The following is a 26547-nucleotide window of genomic DNA, read 5'->3' as shown; positions in this document are numbered from 1 at the left end:
TTGGTTGTGCAGAGCTTTTTGAGGGACTATCCGGATCTTGATGCACTGCTGCACAAGGTCCGCCTAGAGTGTGCTCACTTGCGGCGTTCCAGCACGGCAAAAGCGCGCATTGCGGCTCTGCAGCGCCGACACCGCCTGCCGGAACATCGCATCATATGTGACCTACCTACCAGGTGGAATTCCACGTTACATATGTTGGAGCGGTTGTGTGAGCAGCAGCAAGCTGTAATGGAGTACCAGCTGCTTCAGGCGCAAAGAAGTCGCAGTCAGCGCCGTACAGACTTCACAACCACAGAGTGGGCCACTATGAATGACGTCTGCCAGGTTTTGCGTCCCTTTGATTATTCCACGCGGATGGCGAGTGCAGATGATGCACTAGTCAGCATGACTGTCCCCCTTATCTGCCTGCTTGAAAAATCACTGCAAGCGCTAAGGGATGATGTTGTGGAAGAGGTGGAGGATGAGGATTCACCATTTCCATCATCTTCTGGACAGTCAGCGCCACGTGGTTCCTCACAAACGCGTAGGCAGGGGACAGTTTGTGAGGAGGATGAGGAGGAGTCAATGGAGGAGGAAGACATCCGTCCAGAGGAGGGAGTTACCGAATTGTCCAGTACTCAGTGTGTACAGCGAGGGTGGGGTGATGACGAGCGGGCAGAGACCACGCCTCCAGCAGGGGACAGCGTTTCTTGGGCAGTTGGCAGTCTGCAGCACATGGTGGATTACATGCTGCAGTGCCTGAGAAACGACCGCCGCATCGCCCACATTCTCAACATGTCTGATTATTGGGTGTTCACCCTCCTCGATCCTCGCTACCGGGACAACGTAGAAAGCCTCATCACACCATTGAACCGGGAGCGAAAAATGCGGGAGTACCAAGACACACTGGTCAATTCCATCATCTTCTCCATTCCAACTGAGAGAAGTGCTGCTAGTGCATTCCAAAGCAGCTCAGTGCGTCCAGGCAGTGGTGGAGGCTCTGCACAAAGAGGGAGCAGAAGCAGTGCCTCTGCCCAAGGCAAGACCAGTATGGCCCAACTGTGGCACAGTTTTCTGTGCCCCCCACAAAAGTCTACACCATCACAGACGGCTCCAGTCAGCAGGAGGCAACGGTTCCGTCAGATGGTGACAGACTACATGTCTTGCCCTCTTGCTGTACTCCCAGACGGCTCTTCCCCTTTCAAGTTTTGGGTCTCAAAGCTGGATACATGGCCAGAGCTAAGCCAGTATGCATTGGAGGTGCTGTCTTGCCCTGCGGCCAGTGTATTATCGGAACGTGTCTTTAGTGCTGCAGGTGGTGTACTAACTGACCGTCGCATGCGACTATCCTCCGATAACGTTGACCGGCTTACTTTCCTGAAAATGAACAAGGCCTGGATCTCGCAGGAATTTGCCACTCCTCCTCCTGATTAAATAATTAGGTCACTGTATACGTTATCCAGGTCTCCTGTTGTGTTCATCTTTCTACCACCTGAACTTAAATTCCTGGGCTCCAACACCGCCAGTTGAGGCTCAGAAGTGCCGTCTGCACAGTCAAAACATACGACCCAGTGTTATTGGGTTTCAGTAACGTCAGCTGATCCCCAGCTGTGTAGCCGGCAATGTGTCATGCGACCGCCACGCTGACACAACAACTGAAATGTAAGGGAATCTGTCCCCCCCCCCCAAGGCGTTTGTTACTGAAAGAGCCACCTTGTGCAGCAGTAATGCTGCTCAAGGAAAAGGTAGCTATTTTGGTTTAGCTCCTTGCACACGCAGAACTTAACACTTATAAAATGTGTCCACTGATACCGTAAAACCGTCCCGGAGGTGGGACTTTCCTTCGTAATATGACGCAGCACAGCCGTCATTCCTACCCCCCCCGGCGCTGCGCCCCGGCTCCTCAGCGTTGTTTGATTCCGTCCCGGAGCCTGCGCTGTTATGTTATCCTGTGGCCAGGCACACTTAGCGCTGCCCGTCTTCTGGCATCATTTGGTGTCAGGATGGCTGCGCCTGTGCGGCCGCGCTGGCCGAGAGCCCGCCTCGCAGTGTCTTCTGATTTAATCCCACTGGGGGCCTGGGATCCATGGACATGCGCATTGCATATCTGAACCTCCACCTCTCACTCATCTCCCTATGGCTTCTTCAGACTGTTCGGTGTCAGCTGGTCCCTAATAGCATGCCACGGTCGTGATACCGCACAGTCTTAAGAAGCCGTAGGGAGGGGAGTGAGAGGCGAGGATATGCACTGCGCATGGCCATGGATCCCAGGCCCCCAGTGGGATAAAATCAGAAGACACTGCGAGGCGGGCTCTCGTCCAGCGCGGCCGCACAGGCGCAGCCAGCCTGACACCAAATGATGTCAGAAGAAAGGCAGCGCTAAGTGTGCCTGGCCAAGGGATAACTTAACAGCGCAGGCTCCGGGACGGAATCAAACAACGCTGAGGAGCCGAGGCGCGGCGCCGGGGGGGTAGAAATGACGGCTGTGCTGCGTCATATTACGAAGGAAAGTCCCACCTCCGGGACGGTTTCACGGTTTCAGGGGACACATTTTATAAGTGTTTAGTTCTGTGTTTGCAAGGAGCGTGATGAAAAGAGCCACCTTTTCCTTTTGCATCTTTTGTGCTGCACAAGCTGGCTCTTTCAGCTACAAACGCCTTGGGGGGGGTTAAAGGTTCCCTTTCGACTTTCTCAGGCTTCGGCCTACATTGTGTTCCTCTGCTTTTCCACCTGTCCCTGGGCTCCAACACTGCCAGTTGCCGTCCAGAAGTGCTGTACGCACAGTCAACAGTCCCTCCTCTGTTATTGGGGTTCAGTAACGTCAGCTGTTCCCCTGCTGTGTGTGTGGCAATCCCTCCTACCTCCTCCTCCTCCACCTGTCCCTGGGCTCCAACACCGCCAGTTGCCGTCCAGAAGTGCTGTACGCACAGTCAACAGTCCCTCCTCTGTTATTGGGGTTCAGTAACGTCAGCTGTTCCCCTGCTGTGTGTGTGGCAATCCCTCCTACCTCCTCCTACCTCCTCCTCCTCCACCTGTCCCTGGGCTCCAACACCGCCAGTTGCCGTCCAGAAGTGCTGTACGCACAGTCAACAGTTCCTCCTCTGTTATTGGGGTTCAGTAACGTCAGCTGTTTCCCTGCTGTGTGTGTGGCAATCCCTCCTACCTCCTCCTCCTCCACCTGTCCCTGGGCTCCAACACCGCCAGTTGCCGTCCAGAAGTGCTGTACGCACAGTCAACAGTCCCTCCTCTGTTATTGGGGTTCAGTAACGTCAGCTGTTCCCCTGCTGTGTGTGTGGCAATCCCTCCTACCTCCTCCTCCTCCACCTGTCCCTGGGCTCCAACACCGCCAGTTGCCGTCCAGAAGTGCTGTACGCACAGTCAACAGTCCCTCCTCTGTTATTGGGGTTCAGTAACGTCAGCTGTTCCCCTGCTGTGTGTGTGGCAATCCCTCCTACCTCCTCCTCCTCCACCTGTCCCTGGGCTCCAACACCGCCAGTTGCCGTCCAGAAGTGCTGTACGCACAGTCAACAGTCCCTCCTCTGTTATTGGGGTTCAGTAACGTCAGCTGTTCCCCTGCTGTGTGTGTGGCAATCCCTCCTACCTCCTCCTCCTCCACCTGTCCCTGGGCTCCAACACCGCCAGTTGCCGTCCAGAAGTGCTGTACGCACAGTCAACAGTCCCTCCTCTGTTATTGGGGTTCAGTAACGTCAGCTGTTCCCCAGCTGTGTGTGTGGCAATCCCTCCTACCTCCTCCACCTCCCCCTCCTGTCCCTGGGCTCCAACACCGCCAGTTGCCGTCCAGAAGTGCTGTACGCACAGTCAACAGTCCCTCCTCTGTTATTGGGGTTCAGTAACGTCAGCTGTTCCCCTGCTGTGTGTGTGGCAATCCCTCCTACCTCCTCCTCCTCCACCTGTCCCTGGGCTCCAACACCGCCAGTTGCCGTCCAGAAGTGCTGTACGCACAGTCAACAGTCCCTCCTCTGTTATTGGGGTTCAGTAACGTCAGCTGTTCCCCTGCTGTGTGTGTGGCAATCCCTCCTACCTCCTCCTCCTCCACCTGTCCCTGGGCTCCAACACCGCCAGTTGCCGTCCAGAAGTGCTGTACACACAGTCAACAGTCCCTCCTCTGTTATTGGGGTTCAGTAACGTCAGCTGTTCCCCTGCTGTGTGTGTGGCAATCCCTCCTACCTCCTCCTCCTCCACCTGTCCCTGGGCTCCAACACCGCCAGTTGCCGTCCAGAAGTGCTGTACGCACAGTCAACAGTCCCTCCTCTGTTATTGGGGTTCAGTAACGTCAGCTGTTCCCCAGCTGTGTGTGTGGCAATCCCTCCTACCTCCTCCACCTCCCCCTCCTGTCCCTGGGCTCCAACACCGCCAGTTGCCGTCCAGAAGTGCTGTACGCACAGTCAACAGTCCCTCCTCTGTTATTGGGGTTCAGTAACGTCAGCTGTTCCCCTGCTGTGTGTGTGGCAATCCCTCCTACCTCCTCCACCTCCTCCTCCTCCACCTGTCCCTGGGCTCCAACAACGCTAGTTGCCGTCCAGAAGTGCTGTCCGCACAGAGCCAAACACCTCGCCAATGTGTTAGTGGGGTTCAGCACCGCCAGCTGTTCCCCTGCTGTGCAGCCGGCAACGTGTACTGCGACCGCCACGCAGGCACAACAAGTTAAATTTAAGGGAACCTGTCCCCCCCCCCCCAGGCGTTTGTTACTGAAGGAGCCACCTTGTGCAGCAGTAATGATGCAAAGGGAAAAAGTGCCTCTTTTCGTGGTGCTCCTTGCACATGCTGATCCTAACACTTATGAAAAGTGTCCCCTCCTACCGTGATACCGTCCGGTTGGTGGAACTTTCCTTTGTGATGTGACGCAGCACAGCCGTCATCCCTTGGCGCCGTGCGCCGCCTCCTCAGCGTTGTTTGAATCAGTCCCGGAGCCTGCGCTGTTAGGTTAGCCCTTGGCCATGCACACATTTTGCGCTGCCCGTCTTCTGACATCATTTGGTGTCAGGCTGGCTGCGCCTGTGCGGCCGCGCTGGCCGAGAGCCCGCCTCGTACTGTCTTCTGATTTAATCCCACTGGGGGCCAGAGATCCATGGACATGCGCAGTGCATATCTGAACCTCCACCTCTCACTCATCTCCCTACGGCTTATTCAAACTGTGCGGTGTCAGCTGGTCCCTAATAGCATGCCACGGCCGTGACACCGCACAGTCAGAAGAAGCCGTAGGGAGATGAGTGAGAGGTGGAGGTTCAGATATGCACTGCGCATGTCCATGGATCTCTGGCCCCCAGTGGGATTAAATCAGAAGACAGTACGAGGCGGGCTCTCGGCCAGCGCGGCCGCACAGGCGCAGCCAGCCTGACACCAAATGATGTCAGAAGACGGGCAGCGCAAAATGTGTGCATGGCCAAGGGCTAACCTAACAGCGCAGGCTCCGGGACTGATTCAAACAACGCTGAGGAGGCGGCGCACGGCGCCAAGGGGGTAAGAATGACGGCTGTGCTGCGTCACATCACAAAGGAAAGTTCCACCTACCGGACGGTATCACGGTAGGAGGGGACACTTTTTATAAGTGTTAGGTTCAGCATGTGCAAGGACCATAATTAAAAGAGCTAAGTTTACCTTTTCCAGCATTAGTGCTGTACACGATGGCTCTTTCAGCTACAAACGCCTGGGGGGGGGGGTTAAAGTTTCCCTTTCAACTTGCTCCAGTGCAGGCTTCGGCCTACACTCTGCTCCCTCTCCTCCTCCTGCTGACCCTGGGCTCTAACACCGCCAGTTGGGGCCCAGATGTGCTAGCTGCACAGAGCCAAACACCAGCCAATGTGTCAGTGGGGTTCAGCACCGCCAGCTGTTCCCCTGCTGTGCAGCCGGCAACGTGTCCTGCAACAGCCACGCAGGCACAACAGACCCAAAGCTGCCGCCAGTGCAGGCTTCGGCCTACACTCTGCTCCATCTCCTCCTCCTGCTGACCCCGGGCTCTAACACCGCCAGTTGGGGCCCGGTACTGCTAGCTGCACAGAGAAAAACACCAGCCAATGTGTCAGTGGGGTTCAGCACCGCCAGCTGTTCCCCTGCTGTGCAGCCGGCATCGTGTCCTGCAAAAGCCACGCAGACACAAGAACTGAAATTGAAGGGAACCTGTCCCCCCTCCCCCAGGCGTTTGTACGTTTTTAAGGCCACCTTGTACAGCGGTAATGCTGCATGTGTGCAAGGTGGCTCATAAACGTATTCTCCTCGCACATGTGGAACTGAAAACACGTCTGAAATGTGTCCTCTGTGTGACCATTTAACCGTCCCGGGGGTGTCACTTTCCTTTGTAATGACACGCTGCAACCCCCTTGGTAGCGCTGCCCGTCTTCTGGCATCATTGTTTGGCTGCCTGCGCCTCTGCGGCCGCCCTGACCCACACAACGCCCCTCGGTGTCTTATTTCTTGGGACTGCGAGGGTGTGATTGATGGGCATGAGCAGTGCATCAGTTCGCCTGTCCCTCATCTCCTTCTGCCTTCTTCAGACTGTGCGGCTTCATGGCCGTGGCATGCGATAAGGGATCAGCTGACGCCGCACAGTCTGCAGCGGGTGTAAGGACCCGAGTGCGAGAGGCGAACATATGTGCTGCGCCAGGCCATGAATCCCAGCCCCGCAGTGTTTTAACAATGTTAAGACACCGCGGGGCTGGGATTCATGGTCATCGCGAACCGCAGCGGCCGACATTAAATGAGGTCAGAAGATGGGCAGCGCTAACAGCGCTAGGCCAGGGGATAACACGACAGCGCAGACTCCTGTACAGCAAATAACAACGCTCAGGAGGCTGCACCCAGCACCAAGGTGGGATTCTTGACATCTGTGCTGCGTCTCATTACAAAGGGAACTCGTGCCTCCAACACAGTTTGACTGTATAAAGGGCTAAATGTTATACGTGTTTCATTCAGCGTGTGCAAGGAGCAAAATTAAAAGAGCAACCTTTGACTTGTGCAGCACTACTGCTGCATAAGCTGTGGCTCTTCTACTTTGTAACCCCTGAGGGGGGGTTAAAGGTTACCTTTGAAATTGGTTCAAGTAGGCTTCGGCCTACACTCTGCTCCCCCTGCAGAGCCCGGGCTCCAACACCGCCAGTTGGGGCCCGGTACTGCTAGCTGCACAGAGCCAAACACCAGCCAATGTGTCAGTGGGGTTCAGCACCGCCAGCTGTTCCCCTGCTGTGCAGCCGGCAACGTGTCCTGCAACAGCCACGCAGGCACAACAGACCCAAAGCTGCCGCCAGTGCAGGCTTCGGCCTACACTCTGCTCCATCTCCTCCTCCTGCTGACCCTGGGCTCTAACACCGCCAGTTGGGGCCTGGTACTGCTAGCTGCACAGAGAAAAACACCAGCCAATGTGTCAGTGGGGTTCAGCACCGCCAGCTGTTCCCCTGCTGTGCAGCCGGCATCGTGTCCTGCAAAAGCCACGCAGACACAAGAACTGAAATTGAAGGGAACCTGTCCCCCCTCCCCCAGGCGTTTGTATGTTTTTAAGGCCACCTTGTACAGCGGTAATGCTGCATGTGTGCAAGGTGGCTCATAAACCTATTCTCCTCGCACATGTGGAACTGAAAACACGTCTGAAATGTGTCCTCTGTGTGACCATTTAACCGTCCCGGGGGTGTGACTTTCCTTTGTAATGACACGCTGCAACCCCCTTGGTAGCGCTGCCCGTCTTCTGGCATCATTGTTTGGCTGCCTGCGCCTCTGCGGCCGCCCTGACCCACACAACGCCCCTCGGTGTCTTATTTCTTGGGACTGCGAGGGTGTGATTGATGGGCATGAGCAGTGCATCAGTTCACCTGTCCCTCATCTCCTTCCGCCTTCTTCAGACTGTGCGGCTTCATGGCCGTGGCATGCGATAAGGGATCAGCTGACGCCGCACAGTCTGCAGCGGGTGTAAGGACCCGAGTGCGAGAGGCGAACATATGTGCTGCGCCAGGCCATGAATCCCAGCCCCGCAGTGTTTTAACAATGTTAAGACACCGCGGGGCTGGGATTCATGGTCATCGCGAACCGCAGCGGCCGACATTAAATGAGGTCAGAAGATGGGCAGCGCTAACAGCGCTAGGCCAGGGGATAACACGACAGCGCAGACTCCTGTACAGCAAATAACAACGCTCAGGAGGCTGCACCCAGCACCAAGGTGGGATTCTTGACATCTGTGCTGCGTCTCATTACAAAGGGAACTCGCGCCTCCAACACAGTTTGACTGTATAAAGGGCTAAATGTTATACGTGTTTCATTCAGCGTGTGCAAGGAGCAAAATTAAAAGAGCAACCTTTGACTTGTGCAGCACTACTGCTGCATAAGCTGTGGCTCTTCTACTTTGTAACCCCTGAGGGGGGTTAAAGGTTACCTTTGAAATTGGTTCAAGTAGGCTTCGGCCTACACTCTGCTCCCCCTGCAGAGCCCGGGCTCCAACACCGCCAGTTGGGGCCCGGTACTGCTAGCTGCACAGAGCCAAACACCAGCCAATGTGTCAGTGGGGTTCAGCACCGCCAGCTGTTCCCCTGCTGTGCAGCCGGCAACGTGTCCTGCAACAGCCACGCAGGCACAACAGACCCAAAGCTGCCGCCAGTGCAGGCTTCGGCCTACACTCTGCTCCATCTCCTCCTCCTGCTGACCCCGGGCTCTAACACCGCCAGTTGGGGCCCGGTACTGCTAGCTGCACAGAGAAAAACACCAGCCAATGTGTCAGTGGGGTTCAGCACCGCCAACTGTTCCCCTGCTGTGCAGCCGGCATCGTGTCCTGCAAAAGCCACGCAGACACTTGCTCTTGTACCTTCTGCTCCCCATCCTGGTTCCAGTACCGTCAGCTGGTTCCGGGCAGAGCCTTTGGCTTAGGTGCCTCCCTCTGGGTATCCGAGTTCCACCAATGTCAGGTGGTCCTTGGTAGTGCTTTCAGGCACGGGTACCTCCTGCTTAGTAACCGGGTTCCAGTAACGTCAGCTGGTCTTCGGTAGTTCCATTGGCTCTTGGACCTTCGGCTACCTATCCGGGTTCCAGCACCGTCAGCTGGTTCTCGGCAGTGTCTTTTGCTCTTGTACCTTCTGCTCCCCATCCTGGTTCCAGTACCGTCAGCTGGTTCCGGGCAGAGCCTTTGGCTTAGGTGCCTCCCTCTGGGTATCCGAGTTCCACCAACGTCAGGTGGTCCTTGGTAGTGCTTTCAGGCACGGGTACCTCCTGCTTAGTAACCGGGTTCCAGTAACGTCAGCTGGTCCTCGGTAGTTCCATTGGCTCTTGGACCTTCGGGTAGCCATCCGAGTTCAAGTTCCATCAGCTGGTTCTCGGCATTTTCTCAGCCTTCTTGTACCTTCTGCTACATTTCCAAGTTCAAGAGACTAAACACGATGACCCGGAAGACCACCCCTAAGATGACGACGACACCAGAGACAACAACCACCGTGATGACGACGACCCTGGAGACGATGACCCCGAAGACCACCCCGATGACGACGACCCCGGAGACGACGACCCTGAAGACCACCCCGATGACGACGACCCCGGAGACGACGACCCTGGAGACGACGACGACCTGGAAGACCGAGAAGCAGAAGAACAAGAGGCTGCAGAACAAAGAGCAGAAGAACATTAAGCATAACACTAAATATCAGAGCAAAAAATATTATCTAAATTATAAGCAGAAGAAGACTAAGCAGTGTATGGGGGTGAGTCCGTTCCTCCTCGTGGTGCCCCTGGATAAAGCCTGATGCTGCAGGCCAAACTGAACGCGGACAAATGTAACTCTTTTGTGACAGGCAGAACGGAAGGTGTAATCTTCAAACTTTTATAGATAACAACTACGGGAATGCCTGTCACAAATAAGAATATGATGAAGAAGTAGAATATGATGAAGATAATAGTAAAATAAAAAGAATATGAACAATGTAAGAAAAAAAATAATAGGTAGAAGATGAAGAAGAAGATGAATAAGGTGAAGAAGTTGATGTCAAAGAAGCTGATGATGAGGATAATGAAGAAGAAAGTGTGGGAGAAGTAAAAAAGAAGGTGAAGGGCGTGGAAGTAGTGAAACATCAATATCTGACAAAATAAAAAAAAATTAACATAGTCTAAATCTTTCTACCGCCGAACGTCATAAAAAAAAAAAACAACCTGCTATTCTATTACATTGGGCTAAACCTCTGTGCCTTTAATGTCTCCGCCACGTCCCCCAATACATCCTACATTATTCTTAGTTGTTTTCCTTCATGTAGAATGAACCTACAGGTTTATAAAGGGTTTATTTTAATTCCGATATTTTCGTCCCATTGACTTGCATTGGGATCGGGTATCGGTATCGGATTAGATCCGATATTTTGACGGTATCGGCCGATACTTTCCGATACCGATACTTTCCGATATCGGAAAGTATCGCTCAACACTACTAATGACATCAAAACCCTATATAAGGTGTGCTTAATTATTTGGCAACTTTCTTTCCTTTGGCAAAATGGGTCAGAAGAGAGATTTGACGAGCTCTGAAAAGTCCAAAATTGTGAGAAGTTTTGCAGAGGGATGCAGCAGTCTTGAAACTACCAAACTTTTGAAGCGTGATCACAGAACAATCAAGCGTTTCATGGCAAATAGGCAACAGGGTCGCAAGAAGCATGTTGGGCAAAAAAGGCGCAAAATAACTGCCCATGAATTGAGGAAAATCAAGCGTGAAGCTGCCAAGATGCCATTTGCCACCAGTTTTGCCATATTTCAGAGCTGCAACGTTACTGGAGTAACAAAAAGCACAAGGTGTGCGATACTCAGGGACATGGCCAAGGTAAGGAAGGCTGAAAAACGACCACCTTTGAACAAGAAAAATAAGATAAAATGTCAAGACTGGGCCAAGAAATATCTAAAGACTGACTTTTATAAGGTTTTATGGACATCTTTTTTGTGTGTGTGGACCAGATATATACGTCTTATAGAACAGTGGTGCATAGGGTTTTCATTCCAATGTGATGTTTTCTTGCATACCTTTCCTACTGTACTAAATAATTCTGAAAACTTTGTGAGATTTCTCTGGAACACTTGATGGGCCAGATTGATGGGCCAGAGGCTGGATCAGTAAAGGGCAGAGAGCTGCACTCCGACTCAGACGCCAACAAGGTGGAGGTGGGGTACTGGTATGGGCTGGTATCATCAAAGATTATTATTATTATTTATTGTTATAGCGCCATTTATTCCATGGCGCTTTACATGTAAGGAGGTATATACATAATAAAAACAAGTACAATAATCTGAAACAATACAAGTCACAACTGGTACAGGAGGAGAGAGGACCCTGCCCGCGAAGGCTCACAATCTACAAGGGATGGGTGAGAATACAGTAGGCAAGGGTAGAGCTGGTCATGCAGCGGTTTGGTCGATCGGTGGTTACTGCAGGTTATAGGCTTGTCAGATGAAATTGTTTGACCTTTTCGGGTTGAGGATGGAGTGAAGCTCAACTCCCAGACCTAATGCCAGTTTCTGGAAGACAACTTCTTCAAGCAGTGGTACAGGAAGAATCGGTATCGTTCAAGAAAAACATGATTTTCATGCAGGACAATGCTCCATCACATGCCTCCAACTACTCCACAGCGTGGCTGGCCAGTAAAGGTCTCAAAGAAGAAAAAATAATGGCCTGGCCCCCCTTGTTCACCTGATCTGAACCCCATAGAGAACCTGTGGTCACTCATAAAATGTGAGATCTACAGGGAGGGAAAACAGTACACCTCTCGGAACAGTGTCTGGGAGGCTGTGGTGGCTGCTGCATGCGATGTTGATCGTAAACAGATCAAGCAACTGACAGAATCTATGGATGGAGGCTGTTGAGTGTCATCATAAAGAAAGGTGGCTATATTGGTCACTAATTTTTGGGGGATTTGTTTTTTCATGTCAGAAATGTTTATTTCTAAATTTTGTGCAGTTATATTGGTTTACCTGGTGAAAATAAGTGAGATGGGAATATATTTGGTTTTTATTAAGTTGCCTGATAATTCTGCACAGTAATACAGTAGTTACCTGCACAAACAGATATCCTCCTAAGATATCCAAATCTAAAAAACCCCACTCCAACTTTCAAAAATATTAAGCTTAGATATTTATGAGTCTTTTGGGTTGATTGAGAACATAGTTGTTGATCACTAACAAAAATAATCCTCTAAAATACAACTTGATAATAATTCTGCACACAGTGTAGTACTATATGGACATTGGAAGACAACTTTTTAATGTGCGGGTATTGTGGTCACCATTAAAGGGATATTCTCAATTTGTCTCTGGAGCTCAGAGCTATGCTTCTCTTTACTTCTTAGTTTCTGGCAGAGTAGGCAGAGCTGTAGTATTAGTATTAGTATAAAGCTAAGCATAAGTTCTGCTGTAACACATTCAGCTCTCAGTGATTTGTTCTGGAATGTACACTGCTATCACTTTATTTATGTTGCACATAGGAATAGCAAGGCATTTGAACAAGCACAGAGCTAAGGACAGTGAGAGCTGTGATTAGAAGAAGCTAGTGCTGTAGATGGAGATGCGCGAAGCCGAACAGTAAAGTTTGGCGTCCGTACCGAACACCTACTGTTTGGGCATGGACACCGAACTCGGACTTCACCAGGAAGTCCGTGTTACTGTTTGGATTTGGCCTGCCGGACACCGAGTTTTTGTTGCGCTGTCATGTGCATGACAGCACCGCAAACACTGCTTCTGATTGGCAGTAAAATCATTACCGCCAGTCAGACAGCTGTGGTTCCCGCGCTGTCAAATGATGGCGAGAGCCCACATCTGTGATCAGAGGTAAAAAGTTTACCTCCGGTCACTGGCGTCGGTTGATGAGACTACTGCTCCTATCAGCCTACACCTGCTGCCACTAATAACAGTGAGAGCAGGCGGCTGAAGGGAGTATTCATCAGCTGGCATCTTATAATCATTAATTCTCAAAAAAAACAGGCCAGGCAAAACTGACAGCTGGGGGGCTGCAACCCTCAGCTGTCAGCATTGGCAAGGTTGGTTATGAAGAATAAGGTGTCCCCATGCTGTTTTCTTTAATTATTTAGATAATTTTAAAACATGATTTGGGGTCCCCTATTTTTGACAACCAGCCTTGCTAAAGCAGACAGCTGGAGGCTGGAATTCTCAGGCTGGTAAAGGGCATGATTGATAAAACATCCAAACTTTTTTAACTGTTCAGCCAAATCCGGTGGACCCCAACATCCAGGGGTACGTCCATCTCTATTTGCAAGATTTATAATATCAGCTTGTCAGAAGCTAAGAGGGAGAGGGAGGGATATAAGCAGGTAACTGCTGTACAGAAATCTATAGGCTGGAGATAGGTGGCTGGTATGTTTTTCGAGTAAATTGCTCTCTTGGAATGTAACTACTGCAGACACTCAGCCAGGGTCTGGGCAGACACTAATGGTGGGGCTCCATGGGAAACAGCTGTGCACTCTTAAAGATAAAAGCTCTCATTGCATCAGAATGACAGCAGATAGAAAAAAGCAAGTCAATTGCAAACTTGCTTATTTCAATGTTGTCTAACTAATTAAAGTAATCTAATAACTTGAGAACTCCCCTTTAAGTTTTATTTAGTGTATGAAGTTATGTAATTATCCTACAGAACTCATATTATGTGTTCATTCACAGGAAGGTAATTTTCAACAGACATTTACAAATGCCAGGGTTTCATTTATGTGACACCTGCTAATATTTTGGTATATGCTGATGTTCTGATCAAGCTTTCTATAAAATATCACAATCTATTTTGCAAAAGTAATAATATAACCTAGTTCTCATATGTTGAAGAATGGAAACGATAAGGATGTAATGAATTGATTAATATCACCAGAACACTGAGGACAGGAGTGAAGGAATGATACAAGGAATTAAGGCAATTATCCATCCTGCTCACCCTCTTGTGTTCTAAGTACTTACAGCATCTAATTTTGGCTTGAAGTCCACCATTCTTCCTTGAATTGTTTCCTCAGGTGGGCGATTCCACACCCTCACCACTCCCTGCATAAAAAAGGTGTGTTTTAAACTGCCCGTCCCTTCAAGTGATACTTAATATCCTTCCTGTAGATCTTGAAATAATATAAACACCTTGACTTACATAAAAATGTAGTTTTCCCTAGAGGAAATGTTGAACAAATGGGTTACGTAAAACCTTGACCAGGGGTATGATCGACCATCGGAAAAGCATACAAAATGTATTAAAAATTGGTGGTCGGGAAATAGTAGAACATTTACAAACCATTTCTCCTGGTAAATTATTCAGTTGTAAAAAATGTACAAAATATATAATTCCGTGTTCAAATTTCTTGAATGTTATAAAACGCAATTTCGATGCATGAAGGGGAATAGGTTCAAGACACAGACAGTAAAGGATCCATCATTAGAAGCATACAAGACAATTGGCTTTGAAAAGGGTTTCAGTAGACTCCAGCAAATTTACGGAGAGAAGTGAAGGACTGAGCAGGATGGGTAAGTGTGAATGGGATGGGACATGGAGGTAAAATGGTAGAATAAGTAAGTAGCAAACTTTATCTTGAATATCATTCTATTAAATGTCTAGAGAAGATGAACTCTAAAATTGTGCTTGCTTTTAATGGCGTTTTCATACCGTCAGCTCCATGTCATCATCTTCTTTGTCTTTCACCGTCTTGTCTGGCTCTTCCACTTCTTTCTCCTGAAGATCTATTTCATTGGCCTGGGACATGTATGGCATCTCATCTTTGTTTTTAAACTCTAGACTAAGAATTGAAGGAGGTAGTAGAATTCCTAAAATCACCTATATGAGGAAGAATGAAAAAGGAAAATAATAAGAAAAGAGACATTGAACAAGTTTCTGCAGTAGTAAACCTTTCATGTTAAAGGAGGTGGCCAGTTTATCTTGTGTTGGGGGCAAGATCTTGCATCACTTATTAATATATGATCAGACCTGTCCACCAGGATCCTCCAAAAGAAAACCGCACATGAGAAAACTGCTTTTTATTGATGAGCGGACTCCTGGAAGTTCAGGTTCGTTGGGTTCATTCGAACTTTAGTTCAAAGTTTGGTTCGGGTATCAGAACTGGACACCAACTTGAACTTCATCCCAGAATTCAATGGGGACCCGAACATTGGGTGCACTCATCTCTAATGCTTTTCTATTGGAGGAGGCTGATAGACACTTGTTCGCCTGCTGAGTGCTGATCCATCAGCATCCATTCTATGGACTGGAGAGCTGTGCAGTCTGTGAGGAAAGCAGCACTAACAGGAGCAGGAGGAGAACCTGTCATGCCTGTGTAATAGTAAGTGTGTCAAAATCATGTCCTCACACATCTGGTAAAATAATGATAATGTGGCCAATTCCGTTACCCCATTCAGCAACAATCAGCATAGTACAGTGGTTATATGAGGCAAATGGTGCAAAATGTTTAATGAAACCCAATAGCAAAAATGATTTTTAGCCCCAAATACCTTCATTTAAGTAAGAATGTTTTTTTTCCCACAAAAGTGGACAACCCCTTTAAGTAATTGACACAAAATCATGTCCTCAACACATTCGTTAAGATAAATATAAAGTAGACATCCCCTTTATGGTATTAAGTAGCTAACTTTGTTGAGCAATAATATTACAAAGATAGAAATTAAAAAGATGAGAATTTCATTTATCTGCAGTTTTCTTTATGATTAAAGGGGAGGATTCACAAGTCTGCAGTCAAACAGAGTGACAACAGACTTGTAATACTAGACCAGACAACCCCTTTAAGCAGGGATATAAATCCAGGTAGTGCAGTGATTTCCACACTTGGGCCATGATGCCAGAGGATAGCCAACTGCCTCGATGCCGCATAAGAAAACAACAGAACTGTAACTGGTTCATAAATTTAAATATTCAGCTAATGAGCCAATAAGGAAAGATGGAAAATTGTGTAATTGTGTACAATGTAGTAACTGACAAGAACAGCAATAGCTTTGTTAGTGTTTGTCATTTATCACTGTAGAGCAAGGCAGCTCAGGAATGGATACATGGAGTAGTAAGACAAAAGAAGAATGATTAATTCTATCACAGTAAGGCTGGTTTCACACTTGCGTTTTTGTCTGCAGCGTTTTTTGCACAAAAAACGCATGCGTTTTTTTCCTATATTTAACATTGAAAACGCATGCGTTTTTTTGCACATGCGTTTGGTCGCGTTTTCAAACGCATGCGTTTTTTGTCTGCATGCGTTCATTTTCAAAAATGCTACCTGCAGTATTTTCTTGCGCGTTTTTTTGCCGCGAAAAAACGCATGCGTTTTTTCGCTGCAAAAAAATGCATTGCTGTCTATGTAAACGCATGCGTTTTTAAGCACATGCGTTTGTTTGCGCTAAAAACGCATGCGTTTTTATAGAAAAAAAACCAGAAAACACACTGAAAAGCCACCCACCACCATCAAGGTGATAAAGGGATCCAAACCCTAACCCTAACTCTACCCCTAACCTCACCCCTAACCGTTTAATGAACATTTTCTGACAGTCATATTGCCACGTATTTAAGTGCCACGTATCACGTATTTCAGTGCCACGTATGCCACGTGCCACGTATTTAAGTGCCACGTGCCACATATTTAAGTGCCACGTGCCACGTATTAAAGTGCCACGTGCCACGTGCCACGTATTTAAGTGCCACGTATTTAAGTGCCACGTGCCACGTATTTAAGTGCCACGTGGCACATATTTAAGTGCCACGTGCCACGTATTTAAGTGCCATGTGCCACGTATTTAAGTGCCACATGCCACGTATTTAAGTGCCACGTGCCACGTATTTAAGTGCCACGTGGCACATATTTAAGTGCCACATGCCACGTATTTAAGTGCCACGTGCCACGTATTTGAGTGCCACGTATTTAAGTACCACGTATTTCAGTTGCACGTATTTCAGTGCCACGTATTTCAGTCACGTTTAGGGTTAGGGTTAGGGGTAGGGGTAGGGTTTTCTTGTTTTTTCTTGTGTTTTCTTGTGTTTTTCTATAAAAACGCATGCGTCTAAAAAACGCATGCGTTTTACCGCGTTTACATGCGTTTTTCACACATGCGTTTTTTTAAAAAAACGCATGCAGACAAAAACGCAAGTGTGAAACCAGCCTTAGAGGCAAAACAAAGAACTCTTTTAGGGAATCTATCGCCAGGCTTTTACCACCTAATCCGAGAGTAACATAATGTAGAGACAGAGACCCTGATTCCAGTGATATATCAGTTACTGGGCTGCTTGCTGCCGCGTAAAGAAAATTACTGTTTTATGAGCAGGAGATTATCACTAAAGGACTAGAAATCCAGCTGCCATGAAGTCCACCATATTCATGAGCGCTGTATAACCCCAAACCCACCACTAATTCGCAGTTTTCTGCCTATGCACAGTTTACACAGAAACCTGCCAATCAGTGGTGTGGATGGTGTAATAAAGAGTTCCGGGTTCAGAGAGCTGGTAGATCTGCAGCAGAGAAAACAGTAATTTTATCAAAACTGCATCAAGCAGCCCAGTAAATGGCACATCACTGGAATCAGGATCTCTGCCTCTACATCATGCTGCTCTCAGATAGTTTAGCAAAAACCTGGTGACAAATTCTGCTGAAGGCGACCACAAAAGATTACAGTAAAATGGCCTTCTGGAGGGGCGGTCCCTTCATATGAGATGTATATGATGAAAATACAATTGGTCACAAGAAATCCAGTTTGGTTAAATTGGGTGGGCTTCTCAAAGAGGCGGTCTATTGGATAGGTTTCACTATGTTTCATCAATTATTTATTACTGCTGCTCTTCTACTCATGATCAGGCAGCTGTCATCTCTAAGATCTTTCTCACCACTAGTTACCTTTACTTGCTTCTTTACTTTTGCGATGTTTAGAAAGACCATCCTTATTATCTGAATCACTCTTCTACCACTTTGGTTGTCTTTCTGGTATGCTGTAGACACTGCTTTATCCATAATGCCTTTCCAGAAAGAGGAAAAGCAGAACTCCAAGTACCACTGAGATGATAAAATCAAAGGGGTAGTTCCCATAATTATGATGTATCATCTATCCACAGTATAAGGGATGACTTGCGGGGCCTCCAATGATTAGTAGAACCGGGGCCTGTGCCCTCATCATGAATAGAGTGGCTGTTGCATACAGTGGGGAAAAAAAGTATTTAGTCAGCCACCAATTGTGCAAGTTCTCCCACTTAAAAAGATGAGAGGCTTGTAATTGACATCATAGGCAGACCACAACTATGAGAGTCAAAATGAGAAAACAAATCCAGAAAATCACCTTGTCTGATTTGCAAGATTTATTTTGCAAATTATAGTGGAAAATAAGTATTTGGCCATTAACAAAAGTTCATCTCAGTATTTTGTTATATATCCTTTGTTGGCAATGACAGAGGTCAAACGTTTTCTGTAAGTCTTCACAAGGTAGGCACACACTGTTGGTGGTATGTTGGCCCATTCCTCCATGAGGATATCTTGTGATTGGATAACTTGCATAACTGGTGGCTGACTACTTTTTTTACCCACTGTATGTACACAACCACATATTTCATTCGCTACAGGACTAATAAAATTATCCTGTATTTGACTATATCCATCAGTCCCATAGAGAATGAATGAGGCACAAGTAGCCTTGGGTCGATTCCGAGGGGACAGTACAAGACTCCTGTTCTCCTGAGCAGTGGTAGCTCCAATAGTGGGACCCTTGGCAGTCACACACTTATTACTATCCTGCTTATAGGTGATAAGTTAGACAACCACCTTACTATGGGAAGTGTACATTTCTACTATTATATTTATTATATTGCATTTAGTTGTATACTTAAAGGGGTTGTCCACTACTCGGACAACCCCTTCTGTTATGTCACGTGATCCCTGCGGCCAATCATTGGTGGCTTCTATGGACGTAATTGACCAGAGAGAAGAGTAAAGCCACCGCTTATTGGCAGCAGAGATTGCATGACATAACAATGTCACGCAAGCCCTGGGAAAGCCCGTGCAGACACTGCTAGAATGGCACCAGCAACAGAGGTGAGTATAAGTGTGTCATTATTTTACTGGGGGGAAACATAAAGATTCCGAAGGGCTTGTCAGAATAATAACCAACCCCTTTAATAGTTATACAACTTTGTGTAATAACACATAGAGACTACCAAATACCAAGTACTAAGACAAATCTAGAATTGTTTCCTTATGGGGAATACATGTACAGATATTTGATTTTCTACCTTTCCATGTCCTAAAAAGGCATAACTTTACTGTATGAGATCTGTCAAGTAAATGAATGTTTTTAAAGTTACATAAGGAATCTAACCTTAAGACCAGAATTCTTTCGCATCCGGAGTCTGCCCATCCACATGTCTGTGAGAAGCATTTGGCTGCATGTGTGTGCAATGAAGTCCCGATGCTTGGCTGCCACTGCAAGCTGCAGGCACGTGGCGTTGCTCCAATTCTTCAGCTCGTAGGTCAGCAGTTTCATCGCCAGCTGCTCGTCCTGCTTGTATGACTGGTCCAATAACTCCACCGCCAGCTGCCCAAACTCCCTGAAACACAATGGTCTCCTTTACTAATTACAGCTAATCACATCCGGCCTTTTGTACAGAGCGAGATGTACAGGGTCCAAAGAAAACATATTAGAAGAAGGAACAAGAGAATAAATCCGGCCAGGATTAGCGTATAGCCAAAACAGTAAATATAATAAATATTAATGTAGCTGAAGACATACAATGCCATGAAAGTATTTGCCCCTTGAATATTTATGAACTTCTCATAAATATTTCAGATCCTCAAACAAAGTGTAATAGAAGGCAAAGATAGCCTATATAATTGAGAAATACTACTTCCCAAAGACGAATAGTCTGATTAGCCAGTAATGAAGACTGCAGTCATAGAAAAACATGAAGACCACTGTCAACTAGTGATGAGCGATCGTGCCAAGATAAAGTGTTATCTGAGCATGCTCGGGTGTTATTCGAGTATTCTGGGAGCTCGGATATTATGTCTGAGTCCCCCGGCTGCAAGATTCGCGGCTATTAGAGAGCCGTAACACATGTGGGGATTGGCTGTTTGTTAGGCAATCCTTACATGTGCTGTGTCTGTCTAATAGCCGCCAATCATGCAGCCGGGGGACTCGGACATAATATCCAAGCTCCCACGATACTCGGGTAACACCTTATCCGAGCACGTTCGCTAATCACTACTGTCAACCCAAATACTAGATGGAATAATAGAAGTGTTACTATCAACATATGTATAATATAGTGTAAACATTCAAAGGTGTTAGTTATGGTCGACCCAACACGATATGGGGCATCTCAAACCATATTGGGTCCCCACATTGTTCAGTATATCATGTGCAGCTTCTCTGGCATGTGCCATCACTATCCATTATGGTAAAAAACAGATTTATGGGAACAGTCACAACTCAGGCGAAGGGGCAGAGTACTTTTTCATTTGCCTAAAAGATGGTCAGTTTTGACAGCATATCTGCCTGTCTAAACAGGGCCTATGCTGTCGAGAACATTGGCGGCCTATGTGGACTCATGTGTGTCTATCAGATTCATCTAGACTGGCTTCCCTGCTGGAGTCAGAGGCTCCTGATTCATTCAGACGTGCACGGCTCTTAATGAATCAGGAGTGTCTGACGAGTGGCGTGCGCCTGCGCGTGCACCTCGCCACAAATCTTACATTAGATACAGGCTGGAGTACGATTCGTGGCATAAGAAACATCAATGCCCATTTGACATAGAGGGTTGTCACACTCCCACTTTGTTGGAGCTGGCGAAAATGGCATGAGAACACCAAAAGTCGCAACATTTTAGCACAGCCAAAAAAGCTTTGATGAATTGGGCCTAAGAGAGCTAGATATACAGCTTTGGCAAAAACTAAGAGACCACTGCAAAATGTTCAGTTTGTCTGATTTTTCTCTTTATAGGTATATTTTTGAGTAAAATGTAAATTGTTCTTTTATTCTATAAACTACTGACAACATGTCTCCGAATTTCCAAGCAATAAATTTATTTATTTCCTGAAAATGAGAAATGGTCAAAATAACAAAAAAATGCATTGCTTGCAGACCTCAAAGAATGCAAAAAGAAAACAAGTTCATAATCATTTAGAAACAACAATACTAATGTTTTAACTCAGGAAAAGTTCAGAAATCAATATTTTATGGAATAACCATGATTTTTAGTCACAGCTTTCATGCGTCTTGGCATGCTTTCCACCAGTCTTTCACACTGCTTTTGGGTGACCTTATGCCACTCCTGGTACAAAAATGTAAGCAGTTCTTCTTTGTTTGATTTCTTGTGACTATCCATCTTCCTCTTGATTACATTCCAGAGGTTTTCAATGGGGTTCAGGTCTGGAGATTGGGCTGGCCATGACAGGGATTTGATGTGGTGGTTCTTCATCCACATCTTGATTGACCTAGCTGTGTGGCATGGCGCATTGTCCTGCTGGTAAAAACCAGTCCTCAGAGTTGGTGAACATTGCTGAGCAGAAGGAATCAACTGTTTTTCCAGGATAACCTTGTATGTGACTTGATTTATACGTCCTTCACAAAGAACAACCTGCCCAAATCGAGCCTTGCTGAAGCATCCCCAGATCATCACATATCCTCCACTAAATTTCACAGTGGCTGCAAGACACTGAGGCTTGTACGCCTCTCCAGGTCTCCGTCTAACCATTAGACGACCAGGTGTTGGGCAATGCAGAAAACTAGACTCATCAGAGAAGATTACCTTACTCCAATCCTCTATGGTCCAATCTTTATGGTCTTTGGCAAACTTCAGCCTGGCTCTGCTTTATTTCTCATTGATGAAAGGCTTTTTTCTAACTTTACATGACTTGAGTCCTGCCTCTAGGAGCCTGTTAGGAACTGTTCTTTACGTGCACTTCATCCCAGCTGCCATTTGCCATTCCTTTTGTAGGTCACTTGATGTCATCCTGAGGTTGCTGAGTGACATTTGAATAAGAGGATGGTCATCGCGGTCAGTGGAGAGTCGTTTTCGCCCTCTGCCAGTCTGTAGCTTCGTTGTCCTCAATGTCTGCTGCTTGACCTTATTGTAATGGACTGACTTCTTAGAAATTTTTTAAGGATGGAGGCATCATGACGCTCAATGTGTCCTTCTGCTAGTAAAGCCAGAACTGAGCCCTTCTTTTCCTCACTCAAGACTTTTCTTTTCAACTCCTTTGGTATGGTTAAAAGTAATTTTTTCATTCCTATTACTTTTGGGATATTACTAGCACTTGTTTTGCCATCCAACTTGTCCTATTGCAAAAGGATTGTGAACACCACATCAGTGTTTTTATACTTTTTATATTTTCCTTCGAAAATGACACTGGAATGGAATGTGTCAGACATATAGAGAAGCTGATTTTTATAAAACTGTGCAGTGGTCTTTTAATTTTTGCCAGAGCTGTAGAATGTAAAGTATATATACATATATAGTATCAATAACATCATGCCCCATATACAATGAGAACTACAACCCTCCCAAATACAGAACCAGCCACATGTGCCCCAACAAATATATAAAGTGTAGTCCCTGAAAAATATCTCCCCGTGTAAAATGTGCAGCATCATGTGCCCTATATTCATTGCAGTCTACTGCTTCATATTTACAAAATACAATTCATTGAGTAAATCCATCAACCTGCAGTAGGGGACAGCACATTGTGACCATGATCATATATTTTTAGTCAGAAGTTATACTTTCTCTTCCACAGCAACAAGTGAGGGCCACAATTTCCCTGTAATAATGTACACAATGACCATTTATACAGTTTGTGTGGGTTGAAGAACGATCCTCAGTAATTGTTAATTCCTCAAAGGGTTATACTCATGTTACTTAATTGCTTTAGTTAGCATAAAAATAATCACGTTTGCAATTTACTTGCTTTTTCTATATGTTGTTAGAGTTTTAGTCTTATATAGTGTACAGTTTATTGCCAAGGAGATCGACCACCAAAGGCCTATTCCAGTGTGGGTCATTCCAGGCTGAGGAGTTAACTCATGAGATCCCTGTCAGCCCACTGATTTCTCTACACCAGTTAGTTGCTCGCTTCCATTCCCATCCCTTTCAGATCCTTAGTTGCAAAATCACTGGCTCCCAGCCTACACATTAGTTTTCCTAATCACTGCTGGCTTGTTCAAAGGCACTGTTTTCTCTATATGCAATTGTTGTAATTTTTAATTTTTTTATTTGCTGATATGAGGGAGAAATATAAAAAAAGTGTATGTTTTCAACTTTTTAAAATATTTTTTAAGACCACAATGTACCACTAAAATACTTTTTTAATTGTGTTCCCCTTTCTGTAGAAATAATTTCTATGTATGGGACACATGTTTTATGGGGGCAGGGCGAGAAAAGGGATATCTATGGGATAATTATTATATAGTATTAAAATGATGTCACTTAACTGTTCCTGCTCCCTGCTGGGACTCGGCTATCACATGGGACTGGGGGAAGACACTTGAGTGCTATGTATACAGCAATTAGGGGAAGACAGAGATAGTAAATAACCACCTCTGTAGGAAGCATGCTTACTCTGCCATGATGTTCTAAAATAGAATTGAAGAGCAGTGTGCCCCCTATGTGGTTGAGTGTGGAGGTCTATGACAACAGTTTCTTTGCTCTTGCAACTGCAAGATGTCCATACAGCTGCTTATTCCACAACGTCATAGTAGAGCAGTATGTCCTGTAAGCCGACTGTCTCTGATGGAGCCCCACTTCTGCAGCTTTACAGTCTTATTAGAACTACTTACCCTCCTACATCATTACAAAGTTATATGTGGACCGATCTGACATTTATATTACCGCATTTGGTGGTTCACAAGCAGTTAAACATTATTATGGTTATGTAGCTCGATGCTATGTAAAATAAGACAAAATTAGAAGGCGTTTAAAATATTTAAAAGTCAGTTTCAGAAAAAGTATCTGATGAAGATCTCGATAGAAAATGTAAAAATGAAATCATTGCGGTCTATATACTGATTGTGAAATACGCTCATCTGATCCTGGCCAAAAAGGTAGATTTTTCCTATAATTATTAACAGGTTTGCTGTTGGTAAAAATCAATGACTTTTATTTTAGAACTAATCCAAAAATTATCTGTAATTTTGGATCTGCCACAGGTTTGCTGCTTGGTAAATGAAGAAGCAATGACTTTACAAGCTGTCATAAAATATCCCTTTTTTTTTGGAAGCTGTTTTAGGTTCATTTACTCTGTACAGGATAGATTTACCAGCATTGGCTATGTGTATGGCTATAAAATACATTGGACCAGCAGGAGACGGGTGTGGCTGGCTAATGTCAGTGGCAGTAGCAGCGCCTGCACAGTATAGAATATGATGGGACTGACATGGAGATGTCCAGCTGTGTAGGGCCATCACAGGCAGCCTTGACAGCAGCAGAACTTTACAGCTATAGAAGACATTGGATGGGTAGGATGTGTGTGGCTATCTATATGAAGGGGCAGTGGCTGCATCAGATGCCACACCATATAGAATATGAAGGGATAGTTATGGGGATGTTCAGCTGTATAGTGCCAGTAGCACAGCAAAAATCTAACATGATGGACAGATGCCTGGCAGTGGATTTTGACAGTGGTGGCAGTAGAACAGTGTAGAAAAGTCTTATATGCTTGATTCATATTGAGAAATGTAAGGTTTTCCTCACTTATGGAAGGCAAGCTGGTGCTTTTGGTAATGACAAAATTACTTACCATATTTAATACCTTCTCTGACAGTACACTGGAGGCTGGACAAGACAGTATGACTATGGCAAACTGGGATATTTTTTACCACTGTTCCATTGTCCCAATCCTCTAGCTCAGAATTCCATGGGGTCAAGGCTCAGGTATCTGATGGAGAAAGGACATAGCCAAGTACCACTGAAACTGCCAGGTGAGACAGTGAATGTCTTTTTGCTTATGTGCATCACGTTGGCGCAGCGACAGATAAAACATTTGGTCCATCATCATGACATATATACCGTAACTGCTGTTACTGCTGCTGCCTTAACCAGTTGTTGTAGCCTTAGCGCTGGCACAGGCCAGTGAGCTTTACCTCTGTGGGGAGCAGAGAGTGGTCTTCTAGTCAGATGTGCAGTCGAGAGGCGTCTGCTCTGCAAAAGCTTTGTCAAGCAGATAATACAGCTTTTCCTGACAATGCACAAATGTTGACTCTCTTTTGGAAGTTTTTCCCCCATTTTGCTCACAAGTTGTAAGAGTTTGGCAGTGCTTAACCTTACAAGAATGAAAAATGGAGTGGATGCAACACTGTGCCCCGTTGCTATTATAGATAGGGTGTTGTTTATTGACAAGAATGTGGATGAGGTGGTGGAACCAGAGTTAGCAGATAACCAAGGAGGCTTCACCAGGTTTCCTGGTTGTGGTGGGTCATCACAACCAGGGCCGGACTGGGACTAAAATTCAGCCCTGGCATTTGAAGTCACACAGGCCCACTTGTCACATGGTGACTGTATAATATCTTTGTACACTTGTAGGCAGGGCCGGTTTTAGGCAAAGTGGGGCCCTAGGCAAAGTTTAAAATGGGGCCCCAAATGCTAACATATTGCACATCACACAAAAGCATTTCTGCTGTATTTACAAGCGCTGAGTTCAGGCAGCTAAATGAGTTTGATCAACAATACTGAAGTTGTCCAACACTTGTTTCCCGGCCTCTTTCCACCGTCTGAGAAAGAATGATGGGACAGAACGATCACTAATAGATCACTAACAGATCACCATACAGTATCATGTTATCAGCAGCACATCTACAGTTTACACCGGTGATGTGCTGCTGAGAACAAGGATTTTTGTTCCTGCAAAAACAATCTGAATATGCAGCATTTTACTTGTTTAGTAAAATACACCCCATAGTCCTCCATATATTATAATGTGCACCACAGTCCTCCATATAGTATAATTCACTCCCTATAGTCCTCCATATATTAAAATACACTGCTCAGTCCTCCATAGAGCATAATACACTCCTCATAGTGCTCCATATAGTATAATGCACTGCCATAGTCATCCATGTAGTACAATTCACTTCCCACAGTATAATGCACCCCATAGTTCTTCATATAGTATAACATATTCCCCATAGTCCTCGATACAGTATAATGCAGCCCACATACAGTATAATGCAGCCACCACCCTACAGAGTATAATACAGCCACCTCAGAGTATAATGCAGCCACCCCAGAGTATAATGGAACCCCCCATAGAATATAGTGCAGCCCCCCCATAGAGTATGATGCAATCACCCCTCATAGAATATAAATATAATACAGCCCCCCATAGAATATAATGTAGCCCCGAATAGACTAGAATACAGCCCACCTCCCCATAGAATATAATGCAGCCCCATCAAAGAGTATGATGCAATCATCCCTCATAAAATCTAATACAGCCCCCCATAGAATATAATACAGCCCACCTCCCCACAATATATAATATAGCCCCCATAGAATATAATGCAGCCCCCCATAGTATATAAGACAGCCTCCCCCATAGAATATAATATACCACCCCATAGTATATAACACAGCCTCCCCCATAGAATATAATATAAACCCACAAT

At 46.3% G+C, this 26547-nt stretch overlaps 1 protein-coding gene across 6 annotated transcripts in view; it reads right to left on the bottom strand.

Moving 5' to 3' along the window:
• Positions 1-26547, bottom strand: part of TRPM3 (transient receptor potential cation channel subfamily M member 3) — a 1089849-nt gene that overhangs the window by 155210 nt on the left and 908092 nt on the right. For 3 of the 6 annotated variants that reach the window (XM_077249054.1, XM_077249056.1, XM_077249059.1), the window contains exons 16-18: positions 19270-19498; positions 14588-14755; positions 13900-13980 (exon numbers count right to left, since the gene is read on the bottom strand). In XM_077249054.1, the coding sequence (XP_077105169.1) occupies positions 13900-13980; positions 14588-14755; positions 19270-19498 (478 nt within the window). The remainder of the gene's footprint in view (positions 1-13899; positions 13981-14587; positions 14756-19269; positions 19499-26547) is intronic. The other 3 variants (XM_077249055.1, XM_077249058.1, XM_077249060.1) reach the window with 1 other exon arrangement.

This window comes from Ranitomeya variabilis, chromosome 1 (genome assembly GCF_051348905.1).
Source record: "Ranitomeya variabilis isolate aRanVar5 chromosome 1, aRanVar5.hap1, whole genome shotgun sequence".
Taxonomy (NCBI): Eukaryota; Metazoa; Chordata; class Amphibia; order Anura; family Dendrobatidae; genus Ranitomeya; species Ranitomeya variabilis.
The sequence above is the reverse complement of the archived record's forward strand: the minus strand, read 5'-3'. Positions and strand labels throughout refer to the sequence as shown.